The 17,635-nt window shown below is 32.5% G+C and overlaps 3 protein-coding genes and 1 non-coding gene across 4 annotated transcripts; 2 read left to right on the top strand and 2 right to left on the bottom strand.

Annotated features, from left to right (window-relative positions):
* The first annotated feature begins 228 nt into the window (after nucleotides 1–228).
* On the top strand, nucleotides 229–1,858 carry LOC107895995 (myb-related protein 308). Its single transcript, XM_016821168.2, has 2 exons — nucleotides 229–1,219; nucleotides 1,318–1,858. Exons 1-2 carry the CDS (start codon nucleotides 957–959, stop codon nucleotides 1,733–1,735), a joined length of 681 nt encoding a protein of 226 aa, XP_016676657.1. The 5' UTR covers nucleotides 229–956; the 3' UTR covers nucleotides 1,736–1,858.
* Nucleotides 1,859–2,596: 738 nt separating this feature from the next.
* LOC107896005 (uncharacterized) lies at nucleotides 2,597–4,943 on the bottom strand. The gene is made up of 3 exons (XM_016821173.2): nucleotides 4,827–4,943; nucleotides 3,160–3,273; nucleotides 2,597–2,956 (listed from the first exon to the last, which is right to left on the bottom strand). Exons 1-3 carry the CDS (start codon nucleotides 4,842–4,844, stop codon nucleotides 2,825–2,827), a joined length of 264 nt encoding a protein of 87 aa, XP_016676662.1. The 5' UTR covers nucleotides 4,845–4,943; the 3' UTR covers nucleotides 2,597–2,824.
* Nucleotides 4,944–4,991: 48 nt separating this feature from the next.
* TRNAI-AAU (transfer RNA isoleucine (anticodon AAU)) lies at nucleotides 4,992–5,065 on the top strand. The gene has a single exon. It is a non-coding gene; the product is annotated as a tRNA-Ile (tRNA).
* Nucleotides 5,066–6,674: 1,609 nt separating this feature from the next.
* On the bottom strand, nucleotides 6,675–8,678 carry LOC107895982 (proteasome subunit alpha type-7). The gene is made up of 3 exons (XM_016821162.2): nucleotides 8,392–8,678; nucleotides 7,624–8,038; nucleotides 6,675–7,030 (listed from the first exon to the last, which is right to left on the bottom strand). The coding sequence occupies exons 1-3, from the start codon at nucleotides 8,562–8,564 to the stop codon at nucleotides 6,869–6,871; spliced, it is 750 nt and encodes a 249-aa protein (XP_016676651.1). The 5' UTR covers nucleotides 8,565–8,678; the 3' UTR covers nucleotides 6,675–6,868.
* Between the last annotated feature and the right edge of the window lie 8,957 nt (nucleotides 8,679–17,635).

Raw genomic sequence — 17,635 nt, forward strand, 5'->3', positions numbered from 1 at the left:
AAATAAACACATGAAATCACATGCAACTTAAGTGATATTGAAACTAGCTTAGAAAAATATGTTAATTTTTCTCTTTCCAAAAAGTGATCCCATTACATCAAATGAAGGTTTTACTTTGTGTGTGACATGTGTCACACTTTACAACTTTAAAAAAAAAATGAGTTGGATTGCCACATGCCAACTTCTTGAGGCGATTTCTTTAAGTAGTTGACATGTGATAATCTAACTCATTTAAAAAAAAATTATAAAGTGTAGCACGTGTCACACGCATAATAAATCTACCATCTGACATGGCAAGATCACTCTTGGATAATAAAAAAATATTATTTAAAAATAAAATTTCAAATGAGGAGAAAATAATCATTTACTTATCCCTATTTATCGGTTTGGCACGCATGACCAAAGCTGAGTTGAGGCTATGGGGGTATTATTTTGGTGCAATTACTAGTTCAAGGTCCAGTTCCTTCCCGGCGGTCATTGATGATCACAAATTGGTTAGTTTAAAAGAAGCAAATCTCATAGCAGCTACATAACTCAAAATCCCCCCTAAATACTTCAAACCTTATTTTCTACATCAGTCATTATTTTTTAACCAAACTCGGTCTAGGTATGGACCAAAATTTCGGTAGAATTAACAGCGATGGCGTCTAAAGATCGTCCCCCCATGTACTTGTAGTGTACATGTTATTAGATGGCGCCTCATGTGGAATGAATGGACCAAGTTTCGACTTCGCTCATAGAAACTATCATTTTCACCAACTCAAAATACATTAAGCAACAGTGCAGTTAATGACTTGGACCAGCTCGTACTATAAATCCTGTTCACATTTAACTTAGGGGTTTAACTAGACTGCACTGTTTTTGTTTTGCCAAAGCCCCCACCAAGTTATATATACATATATATATATCAAAGTAATCCTTGGCCACAATAAGTTCAAAGCGTAGTATAGGAGTAAATGGGGAGATCTCCTTGTTGTGAGAAAGGTCACACATACAAAGGATCATGGACTAGAGAAGAAGATGAGCGTTTGATAGCTTACATCCAAGCTCATGGAGAGGGTTGTTGGAGATCCCTTCCGAAAGCTGCTGGCCTTCTCCGTTGCGGTAAGAGTTGCCGGCTTCGATGGATTAACTATCTCCGCCCTGATGTTAAGCGGGGTAATTTTACCGACGAAGAAGATGAACTCATCATCAAGTTCCATAGCCTTCTTGGTAACAAGTATGTCTCTCAAAAAAAAATTATTTTCTTCTGTCATGCCTTAGCTAGCTAGTGTACCATCTCTGATAAAGTTCTATCTTTTTGTTTCTGCTGTAAAGGTGGTCAATCATAGCAGGGAGACTACCTGGGAGAACAGATAATGAGATCAAGAATCATTGGAATACCCACATAAAGAGGAAGCTACTGAGCAGAGGTATTGACCCTTTGACACATCGACCGGTCAATGAACAAGCTGCAATTCACACCATAGATACAGTCTCATCAACAGCAGTTCTAAGAGAAGATGAGAGACAAACGAACCAAGAATTGAATCTTGAGCTGCAGATAAGTCCACCATCGTTACATTCACACCCACCGCAGGTATTGCGGAAAAGAAACAGAAAAGTCATTTGCTTCTACTGTAGCTTGGGGCTTCGAAACAGCAAGGAGTGCACTTGTGAGGGTAGTAGTCATAGTAGAAGTATACAACATGTGAGCTTTTGCACTTGGCGAAAGGCGTTTCAAAGTGAGAATTGAAGTAGATGAATTTGGTTATGATAACACAGCCAAAAATGGGTTTATTGTATACTTACAATCTGGTTGTTCTATGGTGAAACACCACAGATTTTATGATAGTTCAATGAAAAGTTATTATATACATATTCTTAAGGATTATAGACTGTTTCTTGGTATAGATTAATGAACCTACCATTATGGAAGTAGTTAACAATGAGGCAAAGGTGTTGGTAACCTATCTCAGTCATGCATTAAAAAAAGAGAGAGAGAGAGCCAGAGAAGCCAGCTTCAATATTCATTGCTAGTTAGTTTTGCTATCAACATACACAGTTCTACCTACCAAACAGCAATTATTGTACCAGCTGCTGATTGCATGCCAAAAGAAAAAACAAAACCGGCTTTTGTAAAAGCTTGTCTATGCTACTTTCTTTGTCTATCTTATCCAACACTTTCCGTAAAATGTTGACAAAGTAGCCAAACTAGGGTGTTTACCTTTATTAGCTGTTATATGTCCTTGAAAAGACGGGAAATTCAAAGGGAAACAAATAGATGCTGCTACCTGTCCATATGTAACGCTAACTAAGGGCTTGGGGGAAAAGTTGGCTTCACTGGTTAATAGTCCATGAACCACGATCATCTGTTTTCTTTTAACCAGAACGGGTCAAGAAAACTACCTAATCTTCACGACATATTGATCAGACGAGGAGATCAATAATGAAATAAGACACAAATGAACTTCATTGCATTTTGCCCCACAAGATGATTGATTTATGATGACGGTGGTGATGGTGTCATGACTCCATTTGTATCGTAGAGACCACAATTTTCAAGCATGGAAAGTGTTATGATGGAGCATAAAGAGAAGAAACAATAAAATTGACCTTTTGGAAGAAAATTTGTGAACTCAGAGTTAAGAAATAATAAGTCAGAGTACACAGACACACTTCGTGTATCAAACAAACGAAATAATTTCCTATAATTAACATCTTTGGAACGCCCTAAGTTGCATTAAGCATCTAGTAGAATACGAAGTCTATTTACATAGAAACTGAAACTTTCATAAAATAAAATGATGCTTCAAGTAAATATCAGAATCGCTCCCAATTCACCTCATTTATCAGCTTTATCAGCCTTCTTATCAAGTCTTGCGGTACCTGAGCTTGATGACTCGCCCATTGAATCAGGAGAAGCAGCAGCTTGGGATGAAACTCTCTTAAGAGAAGTTGGGAGCCCTGATATTTCCTAAACATGGGGAAAAAACTATTGTCAATTATCTTGGCCGAAATTTAGCCCTTGATATTGAACCCTTAATTCATCATAAGCACGACAAGCGAGTTCACATCATAATATGCATGGTATGACAGGCAGACATTCTATAATACCGTTGCAAATGAACATAATAGAATCGAAAAGTGATATCACTTTAACCCTTTTTTCCAACCTACCTTCATCAAATGCAACCTCATGTCACAAGGACGAACTTGGTTTCCTATGCATGCCATTGCAAATTTAGAATATTGAAAAAGAACATCAGCAGCAGCTTGTTTCTTTTCTTCAGTCTGGCATACATAAGAAATTGAATTAAGTAGGTCAAAACAGCTCTCTTAAGAAGATTTTAAACAAACAAAAATAAAAAAAAACCCCTCAAATCCGACCATTTAGCATAAGTTACCACATAAAAGAGATCAGACGCAACTGAAGTTATTCCAACATGTAACAAGAAAACATGAAGGAAACCAACAAAATTGCATACTGATTTGTGTTTTCAAATGAATCATGAGGACTAGAAAGAGGTATAATCCAGGTTTTATATATCTATAGATGTATTCCTATCTGTTTCACAACTCTGGTCTAGTTGATAGATCATAACACTAGGGGTGAGAATTCGATCCAGTCGAGTCAAATTGAGTCAAAAAAATTTCTAGTTAGTCGAATTGATGAATTCTATTTTAGCAACCAAACTCAACTTAAAATTTTTCGAATAAAATCAAATCGAATAAAAAAATTTCGAGTCAAGCCGAGTAGAGTTAACGAATAAATGTTGCGTTTACATTGACCAATTATTTAACTATTAGACGACGTATAAGATTATTTAATTACATAAACAATATAATGATTTTCCTTTTTAACTTAATGGGTAAACATTTATCAAATCGACATAGTTTTGCCTTTTAACTTAATGGTTTTAACTTTTAAAATTAAATAAGATAAATATCGACAAAATTTTGCCTTTTCTTATTCAAATTTTTGGATAACTCGAAGTACAAATTTGAGTTAAATGGAAAAAATTGATTTTTTATTCGAGTTGATCCGAATAACTTGATTAACTCGAATAAAAGTATTTAATTCAAAATTTGAATCTTTTTATTGAGATTTTCAAATCGAATCGGATTTTGCTCACCCACGTAAATCGCTGTATTTCGAACACCGTATCCTAGTGAACCACTAAGAGTCTAAGACATAAGTAGATGCAGCTATGCTTCTCAAATTAAAGTTATGGAAAGATGGAAACAAACCCACCAAAAGCAACTTCATAAATCAAACATACTACAGTTCCACCAGGGAAAAGAAAATGATATGAATTTGAAATGCTAAAAATTCCATGATCCACAAAAATATTGAAAAATATGTTACTCCGCAAACTCCTAATTTACTCTGGGCCCCAATCAGAAAAACATCACAGCATAAAGAATTGCTAATGAATTTTCACCTTCAAAACCAGGAAAACAAATGTCCAGAAGAAGCGATCAAATTAAATACATGGTAACTAATTTCCCATAGATTCAAACGTTGTATAGAGATATATTTACAGGAAAAATTTCAAATTAAACGCAGTTATAAGAAGGAAGAATTGTTACCTAGTTCGACAGACAACAAAACGGGATTCAGAAATTAAAACAGGTAGAAGTTAATACAAAGCAGGGAGAAGAAAGGGGATCAGAATCTCGTCATATTAAATGGATACTGAAGTAAAATTTTCTTCAAACCTGGAAGATTTATTAAGGATTAAGGTTTGGTGATGTGAAAGGAAGAGACTGAACCAAGTAATGACTTTTATTATAATTTATTAAATTAAACGGCAAAAAGAAAAGGATTTAAACATGTAAAGTACCTCGTAATCTTCTTTCATGCTTCGACCTTGCTTTGCATTTGACTTCTCCGTAGTTTCGATTTGTCGTCGAGCTTGGATCTCGCTTTGCAGGTTTTATTTTAAACTAACTTTCAGCTCAGTGGAATAGTGTATTTATAAGTAAAATAATTAAATTCTATCGAAATGGGCCTATTAGCTCAGTTGGTTAGAGCGTCGTGCTAATAACGCGAAGGTCGCAGGTTCGAGACCTGCATGGGCCAAACTATTGCTGGTTTTCCCGTTGTTTGAACCTTTTGATAATTGTGGACCATGAAACCCTATGAACCCCAAGATTATTTTGGCCCAAACCGGAGCTGAAGCTCATAGGTTTTTTTACATTGTATTTAAATAAAAAATAAAATTTTACCTTTTATTAATTAATTATGTTTTATTTTTAAAATTATTTTAATTATAGTTAATTTAATAATAATAATTAAATAGAGATGTAAAATAACTTAATATTATATTTAAAATGTTAACCGGAGCTGAAGCCCAAATGAAGCTTTTGGGTTTTTTACATTTTATTTAAATAAAAAGAAAAAGATTACCTTTTATTAATTAATTATGTTTTTAATTTTTAAAATTATTTTAATTTAGTAATAATTAAATAGAGATGTAAAATGACTTATTTATTATATTTATAATTTTAAAAAATTTGTTGCTAAAGTTTTCTTACAAATTGAGTTCATAATAATTGGCTTATAAAGCTGTATGATTGGATGAGTATATCAAAAAAAAAAAAAAGACACAAAATACTGAGTGTATCAATAATTGAAGCAACGTTTTTAAATAAAAAAATAAGATTTAATTTTCTATTTTTTAAATATATTGATTAAATCTCAAACTTTTAAATACAGAGACTATCGAAATATTATGACCTCTTATTTTGTTAACGACTTTTGCTTTTGTTAATCAATTTTCTTAATATTCAATATTTTAAATAATGATAACTAATTGATTTTAATTGCATGTATAACTAAATTAAATATGTGTTTTAAATATTTAATTTGTACTTGAATTTAAATGTATTTTATTTTTATAGCAATTGATTTTTCATCATTATAATTGAAAATTCAAAAATCCGAATATAAATGCATAAAATACATTATTAATAATTAAATAACAGTAAAGTTGTTTTTAATTACTAGGTAAATAGATCTTAGGGAGGCTGTATGTTTCTTAATCAAAACTCAAGAAGTACGTGGCCGTTCTTCAACTTATAACAGTAAAAAAACTTAGATAATTTTTTTTGGATAAATAATTTTTTTAAAAATATTAAAAATTTCACAAGGTAAAAGAAAATAATTATAAAAAAAGAATGATGAGATTAAAAATAAATACTATAAAATGTGGATATTGTTAAATTTGCAAATAATATAAAACATAAAAACAATATAAATATAAAAATATGGACATTAAATAAAATAATATTTTAAAGTTGAAGTTCATTTTACTTTACAATGAAATAATACTATATTACATGAAATAAGATTATGAAAAGAAAACCTCCTCTTTTAATTTTAAGTAAATTTTGAGTTGCTCAAATCCCCTTTTCTAATCATTTATAAATTTGAAATTCTCCATTATTTTTGCTAAATTCTTTTTAAAATTAAAGTTTTCGGATAAAAAATTTAAAATTTTGTAAGATTTTTAAAATTTTAAGTTCAACATTTCAAAATACTAGTGATAATAATTACATTTTTATAATTTTTTTTAAAAGAAAGGTTCAATTTTAATATTTGATAAAAGAATTACAATAGAAAAATAATAATATTAAAAATAAAAAATTGTAAGGTGGAAGTAATAGATTTGAAAAAATGAACAAATATCTAACATCAAATCAATTATATATCTTGAAATTAACAAACGAAAATGAGACAGTAACAACGGTAAATAATGAAGCTCCAACGGGTGAATGAAAGTTTGAGGCCGAGTACATCAACTGTCAACTAAAAGAACCCAGACAACATCCTTTAAAAGAACAAAGGAGAGAAAAGTTAAAAGAAGCTCAAACAGTTGATGTTTTATTTTTCCTTTGGAGGGGCTTTCTTTGCAGCCTCAGCCGCTTCCTTCTCTGCTTCAATCTCAGCTGCAATGGCATCAATTTCAGCTTCTTCAAGCTGCCGCAGACCATGCTCCTTCGTCATCACAGCAACTTCGATATTCTTTCCCCCACTCTCAACAACCTCCATGCAAGAGACACGCATAAATACAAGCAAATCATTATTTGACATAAAACATGCACTTTCAACATGTTAGTAAGCCTTACAATCAACAGCATGTGTCATGTTGAAAGGAGAGTTAGCAAAAAGTATACTTTAACCAACTTGGACAACTACATCTCTGAAGCTGTTGTTCTATAATGTGGCAACATGTGTATATAAATACACCATATAAATCTCTACTGCCATCAAGCATGCTTCCAAGTAGCAATGCAGGCACAAATAATACTTAAAACTTGTTTTTTTTCTTAAATGCTAAATAAAACACTAAGTAAATGATTTAGGCATTAACAACCAAGTAGCGAGTCTTTTGCTCCAGTTTTAATTTTGATTTAGGCATTTTCCATTTTTTAGTCGCACAGCTTGATAAGCCATGTTATTTCTATAAGGCTTAAAATCCATGCATGATCTTAGAAGACATGATGCATAAGGTACGAAGGGGAATCGCTTCAAGCTAAAGATAGATTCAATTCAAATTTCCGTGGCTTAAACAACTGACAAGCAAGAAGCAGCACAATTCATGCCATCATTCAATAAAAGTAGCCAATGAAACTTACCTCAAGCAAAGCACGAATTGCAAGCTTAATGGTTTCTTGTCCAGAGGTTTCCTTATAGTTCTTCTCTAGGAACTCTCTGATTGAGTTAGAGTTTCTACCAGTGGCATTAGCTTTCCAGGCTGAAAATGTCCCTGATGGATCCGTCTGATATAGTGACGGTACACCAGAGTATGGATCAAAGCCCACAATCAGAGTTGAGAGACCAAACGGCCTAACACCTCCGCTTTGAGTGTACTTCTGCTGAAGACCTGCAACGTATCGAGTAATATACTCAACAGTAACTGGATCTTCAACAGTCAGCCTGTGGCTTTGACATTCAATCCGAGCCCTATTTATGAGGACTCGAGCATCGGCTTTGAGGCCAGCACATGCCAGTGCAATGTGATTATCCAAGTTCACAATCTTCTTAACCGATCTACACAAATAGAAGCAGTAAAAGGGTAAAAAAAAACAGCCCATTTTGAGGAAATTGAAAAAGTGAAGGTTTTCCCTAATATACAAGTTTTTACCATAAAATTCCTAAAGTTTTTATTTTCGATATCATCAAGATTAACCTTTCGGTTTCCCTACTTGAGCCATAAGATCAAGTATTTTGACATGATAGCGATAAGCTTAAGCTAAATTATGATGTATCCCTTTATTCCTAAATCCAAATCAATAAAACCCTAAACCCTAAATTTATTTTGAATTAGACGTAATTAAAGAGTCGATATTTAAGAGGGAAAAAATGGAAATATGTAGGTGGAGGAAAGTATAGCAAAGGCAAACCTGGAGTCCTGGAGCTTGGCGGTAGATTTTTTCTCGACGCCGAGGACGACGATGTCAGTGCCGCGGACACCAACGGCGGCGTTACCTTTACGGACTGCTTCGAGGGCGTATTCAACTTGGAACAAATGGCCGTCCGGCGAGAACACTGTGATTGCTCTATCGTACCTCGCCATTTTCTTCTATTCCTTGGATTTGCTTTTGTTATTCAAGACTTGGTTGGATAGCCTGGTACTTTTTACTTAAGCGACAAGAAGCTCTAAAAAGAAAAAGGGACACTTACGTAAATTTTCATGGAAAAAAATTTATAATAGCATTTCTTTTAATATTTATTTTCTTTTCCTACAAGAAACGAATTTGTAGAAATTAAAAGGATTTAAGCTTTGAGTCACAATTTGACTCAAGAATTGTTATATATATATATAATTTAAACATAATGATAAATTTAGTCTTCAACACTTATATTTTTTTTTGTTAATTTAGCCCTATTTTTTACCTAAATTTGGTGTTTAATCTTTCAATAAAAGGTCAAATAGTTTTTTTTAATGAAAATTATGATTAAAACCAGAATTTTCAACGATGTTGGCTTGGCAACTTGCATGGCAATTTATGTGCACATCATGTTAACATAACATCATTTGTCTTATATTTCATGCCAACAAAAAATTCACAAATTATAAAAATAAAAAAACTAAAATAAAGCAAAATCAAAATTAATAATATAAAAAAGGTCTCAAAAATTCAAAAAAAATTAGCATGGAGTACATATGAACTGTCATACAGGTTGTGGTGTTTAAAAATTTAACACTTTAATTAGTATTTTCGTTAAAAAAAATCATTTTGACTCTTTTTAAAAATGTTGATGGTCAAATTTGATTCTTTTTAAAAAGTTGAGAGTCAAATTTAGCTAAAAAAAGAATAAATGCCAAATTGACAAAAATATAAACGTTAAAAACTATCTTTTTTTGTACAAAAAGAAGGAAACAAGGAAACTAAATTCGAATTACCCCCTCTCCACAAGCATTGCTATGGAGTAAGGGTTTAAGGCTTGTCAACTACGTCTCAAGATGAACCAAACCTCTCTCAATGTTCTGAGCTAAATTCACCAAGCGGTCCTTGTAACTATTTCTTTCACAATGAATGTGTCGAACCTCGGTCACTCATCCTTCATTTATCAAGTTACGGCAATATTTAATCAAAGTACCTGAAGGATGACTGTTCTCAAAAGGTCGTCGAGGAATTGTACCACCAGTAGAGCATCTAAGTCCACCACAAGCCGATGAATCCCCAAGGATTTTATAAGACAAAGACCAACTCGAACCCCCATAATTCTGCCTATAGGCTATCCGTTATCTCGATATTCATCATAAATCCTCCAATCCTGTGAGCCCCGCTATTTAGTATAAGACCCCCGGCTGAAGCTGTAACACTCTTAACCAGTATCCGCTGCCAGAACAGGGTTTCAGAGCATTACTACCATTTGCAGATCACTTAAAAAAATTAAAATACTTACCGATTCAATGCATCATTTAAAATAAATATATTACCATTAAATCAACAGTTTGGCACTTGTATAAGCATCAAACAACAACATTGTTAGTATACTTGCACATATCTCATATAAATTCAACATTGATATATCTATTTTCTCGACATGTCGCACTTGAGTTTAATAATAGTCTCAATTACATAATTTCCTTGTATCAACATATCAAAGATAATCATATATGTATATGTCATGAAACATATCATGCTCTTACCGTTTTTTCACAAGCATATATCATTCATTTCATTATATCAATATTTTATGCTTCATCATTTCCATATATTTTATGTATATTTATTCTGGTAATAGCTTATATCAAACTTAACATAAATTATATTCCATGTACTTATACTTATTTCGTTTATCCATTTTCGTAATTATTTCATACAACGCTTTTGTACATATATTTCCATATGACCAGTTCTTGTAAACATTTCACACAACCATTTCATATAACCATTCGTCATCTGATATATTTTACCTGAATATCAATTGTTCAACAGATGTTATAGCGTCTCCCATCCACGGTCTTATTTATCTTTAACGTGATGCCATAGTGTCTTTCAACTATGGTTGTACTCATTTTCTGTCATGTTGCCATGGTATCTTTCAACCATGGTCTTATTCTTTTCATGTCACGTTGCCATGGTATCTTTCAACCATGGTCTTACACATCTCATATCAGGTTGCCATGGTATCTTTCAACCATGGTCTTACACACAGGTTGCCATGGTATCTTTCAACCATGGTCTTACACATTTCATATCAGAGAGCACACTCCCGTGAACCTCATCCTTACAATGGGATTACCAGTCCAGGCTAAATCCCCTGCAACGACAATTACTCTAATGAGCTTGGATCTGAATTACCAGTCCAAGCTAAATTCAGACCCTAATTCGGATTACCCGTCCGGGCTAAATCCATTTTACACATATTCTTCGGGAGGGCTATATCAGGATAGGATCACCCGTCCGGGCTAGATCCTTTTTACCGTCAATTCCTTTTCAGAGATCCATCGAATTTTCCTTTCATTCAATCGGGATTTCTTCTCCTTTTATCAAATTTATCAATGTTTCATAAATTTTCATACAATGAACATTCAAATCATATTCACATAAATAACATACAATCTCAAGCATTTAAGAATATAATTCAAGTTACACGAACTTACCTCATTGCTTGTTTGTGTTTATAATTTCATTAATCTGATATCTTTTCTTTTCCACGATCAAGTCTCATATTTGAGTCGCCCGGATCTTTATAAATAAATTTGATCATCATTTTTATTCATTTCATATTCTAATGCATTTAATTAATGCTCTAGGCAAAATTACCATTTTGCCCCTAAACGTTTAATTAATGACGATTTCATCCTTAGGGTTAGGAAAATAAAATTCTTGCAATTTAATCCTTATTTCCAGCTATTATTCTCATATATATTGATAACAATCCATGAATTCTATAAAATATCAGAATTTTTCATAATTTCAACACTTTTTAATTTAATCCCTAAAACAGGTTTTCCCCCGATCTTGAACTAAATTAATAATTTCATTCAATTTTGTAATTTAAATAATAAAATAATCCATTTCATGCAATTTGGTCATTTCTGACATGTTTACAAAATTTCCCATAAAGTTTTACTTTTATTCAATTTAGTCCCTGAGCCTAAAATATGCAAATTAGCCATGCTAGATGAATATTCATACATATTTTTCCTCCTCCTGCTCTTCATTCCACATCCTTAATGTAGATAACACACTTGTAAGTAACATTATCCATAATTTTTATTATTTACTTTTATGAATATTCAAGCTGTCTATCTGCATCATAGTCACTAAATTATTTATATCTGGATCTATAGAACTCAAAATTAATATCCAATAATTTTCCCTGAATCTAGACTCATATATATTCATACCATAAAAATTTCAGAATTTTTTGTTTAGCCAATAAGTACAGTTTATTCTTTAAAGTTACCCCTGTTCTGCTGTCTGACAGTTCTGACCCCTCTTCACCAAAAATTAATTATCTCCTCATACAGGATTCAAATGATGTTCTTGTTTGTTTATATTAAAAATAGACTCATTAAGGATTTTATAAATATAAATTTAAGCCCCTAATTATTTTTATTCAATTTTTTATGATTTTTCAAATTCATAACAGGGGAACCCAAATTCATTCTGACCTTGTCTCACAAAATTAATTATATCTCAAATTTTAAAAATCCATTGCTTACACTATTTATTCTATGAGAAACTATACTCAATAATCTTTGATTCCATATTTTTTCATCTTCTAATTCGATTTATACATTTTATGGTGATTTTTCAAAGTTAGTCTACTGCTGTTGTCCAAACTGTTTTTGTGCAAGCTATTAATTACCATGTTATAACACCCTTATTTTCTTTTTCTACACCATTTCTCATCATTTTCTCTTATTTTCTCTTCACTAACATATCAAAAACATAGGACCTTATGTAAGAAAACTCTACTATAACATTATTTCCATGCTTTGTCAATAATAACGAACTTAAAAACATATTGAAATCTTGATATACTTACCTTGTTCTATTGATACTAATCTTTAACTTGATTTTCTCTCTCCTTCAGCTTCTATTTCTTGAATCCAACTTGATATTCTAACTCCCCATGCTCTCCTTAACATTTTTGTCTCTTGGTAGCTATGGAAATTCATTTGATTTTTGGGTGAAAATGGTGAATTTTTGGTAAAAAGACCAAATTGTAAAGAAAGCAAAACTTTCTTTCTTCCTCTCTTTCTCTCACGTTAGTGCATGGGAAAATATGGATGAGAATTTCTCATCTTTCTTTCTTTATATACTAATAAATAATTATAAAATATCTTATTAAAGTATTAATAAAATAATATTTATCTAATTAAATAATTATAAAATATCAAAATATCTCTAGCATCATTATTACTTTCTAGATTTCTCTCTCTTCCAATTGACCATTTTGCCCTTCATTATCTTTTAAAATTCCATCCTTGAGTCATCATTTAATTTGGTAAAATTACAATTTAGTCCCTCATAGTTCTTCATCTATTCAATTTGGTCCTAATTCATCCATTTTCCTTAGTTTCTAGATCATTCCACTCCTAAATTATTTACACTATTGGTCCTTCAACTTTTTCATATTTACACTTTAACCCTTCAAATTATGAATATTTACTCTTGTGCAACAAAACTTTTCTCACTTTTACAATTTAGTCCTTTCTTGAATTAATATATCATAATATACTTCTCAATATTGACATAACTCAAAATTTTCCTTTTTGTCACTTTATTTCCTTTTTTACTATATCAAGGATAATATCTTACTGTAAAAAATTTCAAGGTATTACAGAAGCTAAGCATGAGCGAAATTTTACAGCCCCATCTGTACTGAGTATGTAACTTCCTTGAGGTGGTTTGTTCATTTCATCCAGTGTGGTCCTCGAGCTAACCTTGGCGTAACAACACTCATGGCAGCAAAGATGTCTATAACAAGCTTCTGATCATATTGCAACACACACAAACCTGTTGGATTTTTCCCTTTAAAGACAAAATTATTCTACTTTTCCAAAATCCCCACATAATGGGAATAAATAAAACACCTAAGGCAAATTAAACTTTACTTGGCACTTAGATATGTTGTTTCATTGTAGCCAAACATGAAATGAAACAAAGAAGAAATCAGGTTGCCAAGTAGTGACCTAAAGATCCATCCAAAGTTCCTTTGTTGGTAAACATTCACAAACAATATAATCAAAAGATTCAGTATCATGCCCACAAAGCGAGCAAGTTGCTCAACAACCATATTTTTAAACACACGAATTTGATTTTAAGGCAATTCAAATTAACCAACCAAATAAAGAAACAAAGTCATTTTGGACATTGTAACCTCCAAATCCATGCAAAATTAACATTACAACAAGAGTAGAAGATGTTGAGACTAGCATTTTATAGGCATAACCTACCGAGAATTGACCATCACTTTCAAGAGCCCAACAACAAACGTTAGGTTGAATTTCAATAGTAGAAATCAGTAAAGGAACAACAGCAATCTTTAATAAAGATGCCAAATCAAGGTCATTTTCAACCACGGACAAATCCCATTGTCTATTACTAACAATATACTCCAAGAACTTGTTCGTTCGATGTTCCCACTCATTATTTTGATATTGTCGCGACAAAGGAGCATTGCCTACCCACCAATCGCTCCAAAAATAAACCTGTTGACCAGCTCTTATTCTCCATTTGCAGCCAGATTTAATAATGGGTCGAATCTTAAAAATCCATGCCAAGTAGAAAAAGCATTCGACATTTGTTCCACCTTCATAAAGGATGCATCATGCACATATTTCTTCCTAAAAACATCACACCAAAAGGAATTCTTCTTGTTAAAGAGACTCCAACCAACCTTTAATAACATGGCTAAATTATTTTGTCGAGCTTGTCGCAACCCTAAACCACCTTTCTCCTTTAAGCAACAAACTTGCAACCAACTCGCTAAGTGATTCCGTAAGGTTTCGCAGAACCTCATCTTAAAAAATATTGTTAGTACGATCTAATTGATTACACACAAAGATAGGCAGGAGAGCCGATTGCATTGTATATAAGGGAATAACACTCGTTGTAGATTGTATAAGTATTCTCTTTCCAATAGGTGAAAATTTTTTGCCTTTCCAATCCTCAGCTTTTTCATTACCAATCAATAATGTAAGAGTATATCTCCTTAGAGGCTCTTTTATAAATAAGAGGCACCCCTAGATATTTTCCCAAGTCATCGGTTAGACGAATGCCACATATTTGACTTAAATGAGAAATGATTGTTGCATGGATATTTTTGAAGATAAAAAGCTTAGACTTCTCCAAATTAACAATAAGACCTGACACTAAGCTAAACTTTTGAAGACAATCTTTTACCACTCACACCTGTGTCTATTTCGCCTTTGCAAAAAGTAGCAAGTTGTCGGCAAAGAATACATGGGACAAAGTCAATCCTTGCCTAAAAATTTTGAAAGGTTGTCCAAGAATAATTGACTTCCCATTTCAATATCATATGGGACAGCTTTTCTATTGCAAGGATAAATAAATATGGCGAAAAGAGGTCTCATTGATGCAAACCCTTCATAGGTTGAAATTCATCCAATCGTTAACCATTACAAATGGATGATATTTTACTCGAGCGTACACAAAACATTATGAGTTCTACAATACCCCTGAGCACTCGGAAATCCACCAAAGTCTCCTGTAAAAAACAACCCAACTCACACTGTCATATACTTTGTGTAAATCAATTTTGAATATCATAGCCCCCTATTGTCCTTGCAAACACATCATCAAATGAACCGCTTCTTGAGTAATCAAGATATTATCCAGAGTACTTCGTCCTGCCAAAAAACTTTTCTGAAAGGGTTCAATAACACGTTTCAAAATAGGACGTATTCTGTTAACCAACACTTTAGAAAGCACTTATAAGAACTATTAAACAGACTGATAGGGCAGAACAGAGTCATGTTATCAGCATCAATAACCTTAAGGATAAGGATAAGAAATACCTTCAAAATGTTTTCATCGAACTTACTTATAGAATAGGCCTCCCGCACAAATTGAAAGAAACTATCTTTAATTGTATCCCATGATCACTGCAAAAGAAAAATGGTTGGATGCCATTCGGTCCCGCGGCTTTAAGAGCTTTCATAAAAAAACAACGTCGATTTAACTTCCTCCATGCTAACTTTTACAGTCAAATTCTTACACTATTCGACAGTATATTAGGAACAATACAAGGAATAATTATCATGCACAAGACTCACCCTCATGTCCCTAAAGAGGTACTTAAAGAAATCCACAATGTGCTCATGGATGGTCTTGGTATTAGACACCCACCGCCCCTCAATCAAAAGGCCTCTTGTTCTACTTCGACTTCGACAGATAATGGTAAACAAATGGAAGAACTCAATATTCCTTTCACCATGAACTATCCAATCAAGCCTAGATTTTTGGAACCATAATAATTTTTCTTGAACTAACACTTGTTGATATCCCTTATTTAGTTCCATTTCTAACTCTTGAAGAGCCAGAAAATACAAAAAAATCGAAGAGTTTTGAATACCATTCAACCGTTTAATTAAGGTATTCTTCCTTCGAAAAATATTCCCCAAACTAGTCTCTTTCCACTTTTTAATCATCCTCGTAGCATTCTTAATATCTTCTATCATCGAACCAGCATTTTCTCGCCACCATTGATTAAAAATGATCGGGAATTCATCATGAGTTAACCATGCAACTTAAAATCTAGAAGGATGTTTTTCTTTTGGTGGGATGCCCCCTGCATCAGTATTGAAAAGTATTGGATGATGGTTAGAAAATAACTGTAGAAGATTAAAAACATATAACTCAGGAAAGCATTAAGCCGCAACAATATTAATAAGAACCCTATCAAGGCGTTCTTGCAAAATAATTCTCCCATGCAACTTACGAGCCCACGTAAACTTTGAATCGGAAAAGCCAGCATCTAAAAGGTTACATTCACTCCACTGATCCCTAAACTGCAGCATGCGCTCAAAACAATCACCTAACCCTCCACAGCGTTCATCCAAAAAAGCAAAATAGTTAAAATGTTCCCAAAAGAAATTTTTTGCCTCAGAAGAAGGTTGAAGATAAGAAAATGATGAAACCACACATTATCACCCTCCTTAACCTCACAAGGAATAACCTATTCCATAGAGTTCTTGACCACTAAATCCAATCTATTTTTATGGTAAAAAAGAATTAATCCACCACGAAAACCCAATCTCGGTACCTCGAAGAAGCCATCGAAACTCAACTTCCTTGCTAAACACAATCCCGATCTTGAACTATCTTTTGTCTCAAGTAAAGAAAGAACATTCGATCTTTCACGGAACACCAAATCTTTACAATTCTGTAAAAGGGGACTGTTACCCACCCCTCTACAATTCCAGGTTATAGATATCATTAAACAATAAAATTTGAAGAATCATTCACCCATAGAATGAGCCCCCCTTTCTGCGCTAACAAAGCTAATTGACCATCTTGTATTTCTACTTGTTTAACTTTTCCATTGTCGAGTCTGACGGATCACCTATATGTTCAACCACTATCTCCGTTGACACTCCTAATGTAGTCGACTGTAAAACCAAAGCCTGACCAACATCTGCTTCCATTGGGTCTCTTCTGACCTCGGTTCCGCCTTTGAAGATTGACCAATCATTTTTAAATTGATTTTTTTTATTTTTTTTTATTTTTATAAAAAGCATATATTTTTTTAATCTTTAAAGTTATATAAATTGAATTTTTTATTTAAATTTTCCTAAAGTTTAACTTTTTTTTTTCAAATTTTTTTTATAATTTTTATATGTTTTTGAAGTTTTAGAATTTGTTAGAAGTTAATATATTTTAAATTTGGTTTAATATATCAAAAAGCTCCTACAAAATAATTTAATAATTAATTGAGTTCTCAATAGAAAACAACATTCAATTGAGTCCTTAATCGAATATAAGCAATCAATTAAGCTCTCGAATAACAAATTTTCATGTAAGTATTTTATATTCATTAACTTCGTCACGTGGCACACCAAAGTTTTTTCACATGGAAAAAATAGATAATTTCCTTTAAAAGTGCCTAAAAAACATAAAAGATATATAAAAAAATTTCTTTAAAATTTTCTACAAT

Source organism: Gossypium hirsutum, chromosome A11, assembly GCF_007990345.1.
Source record: "Gossypium hirsutum isolate 1008001.06 chromosome A11, Gossypium_hirsutum_v2.1, whole genome shotgun sequence".
Lineage (NCBI taxonomy): Eukaryota > Viridiplantae > Streptophyta > Magnoliopsida > Malvales > Malvaceae > Gossypium > Gossypium hirsutum.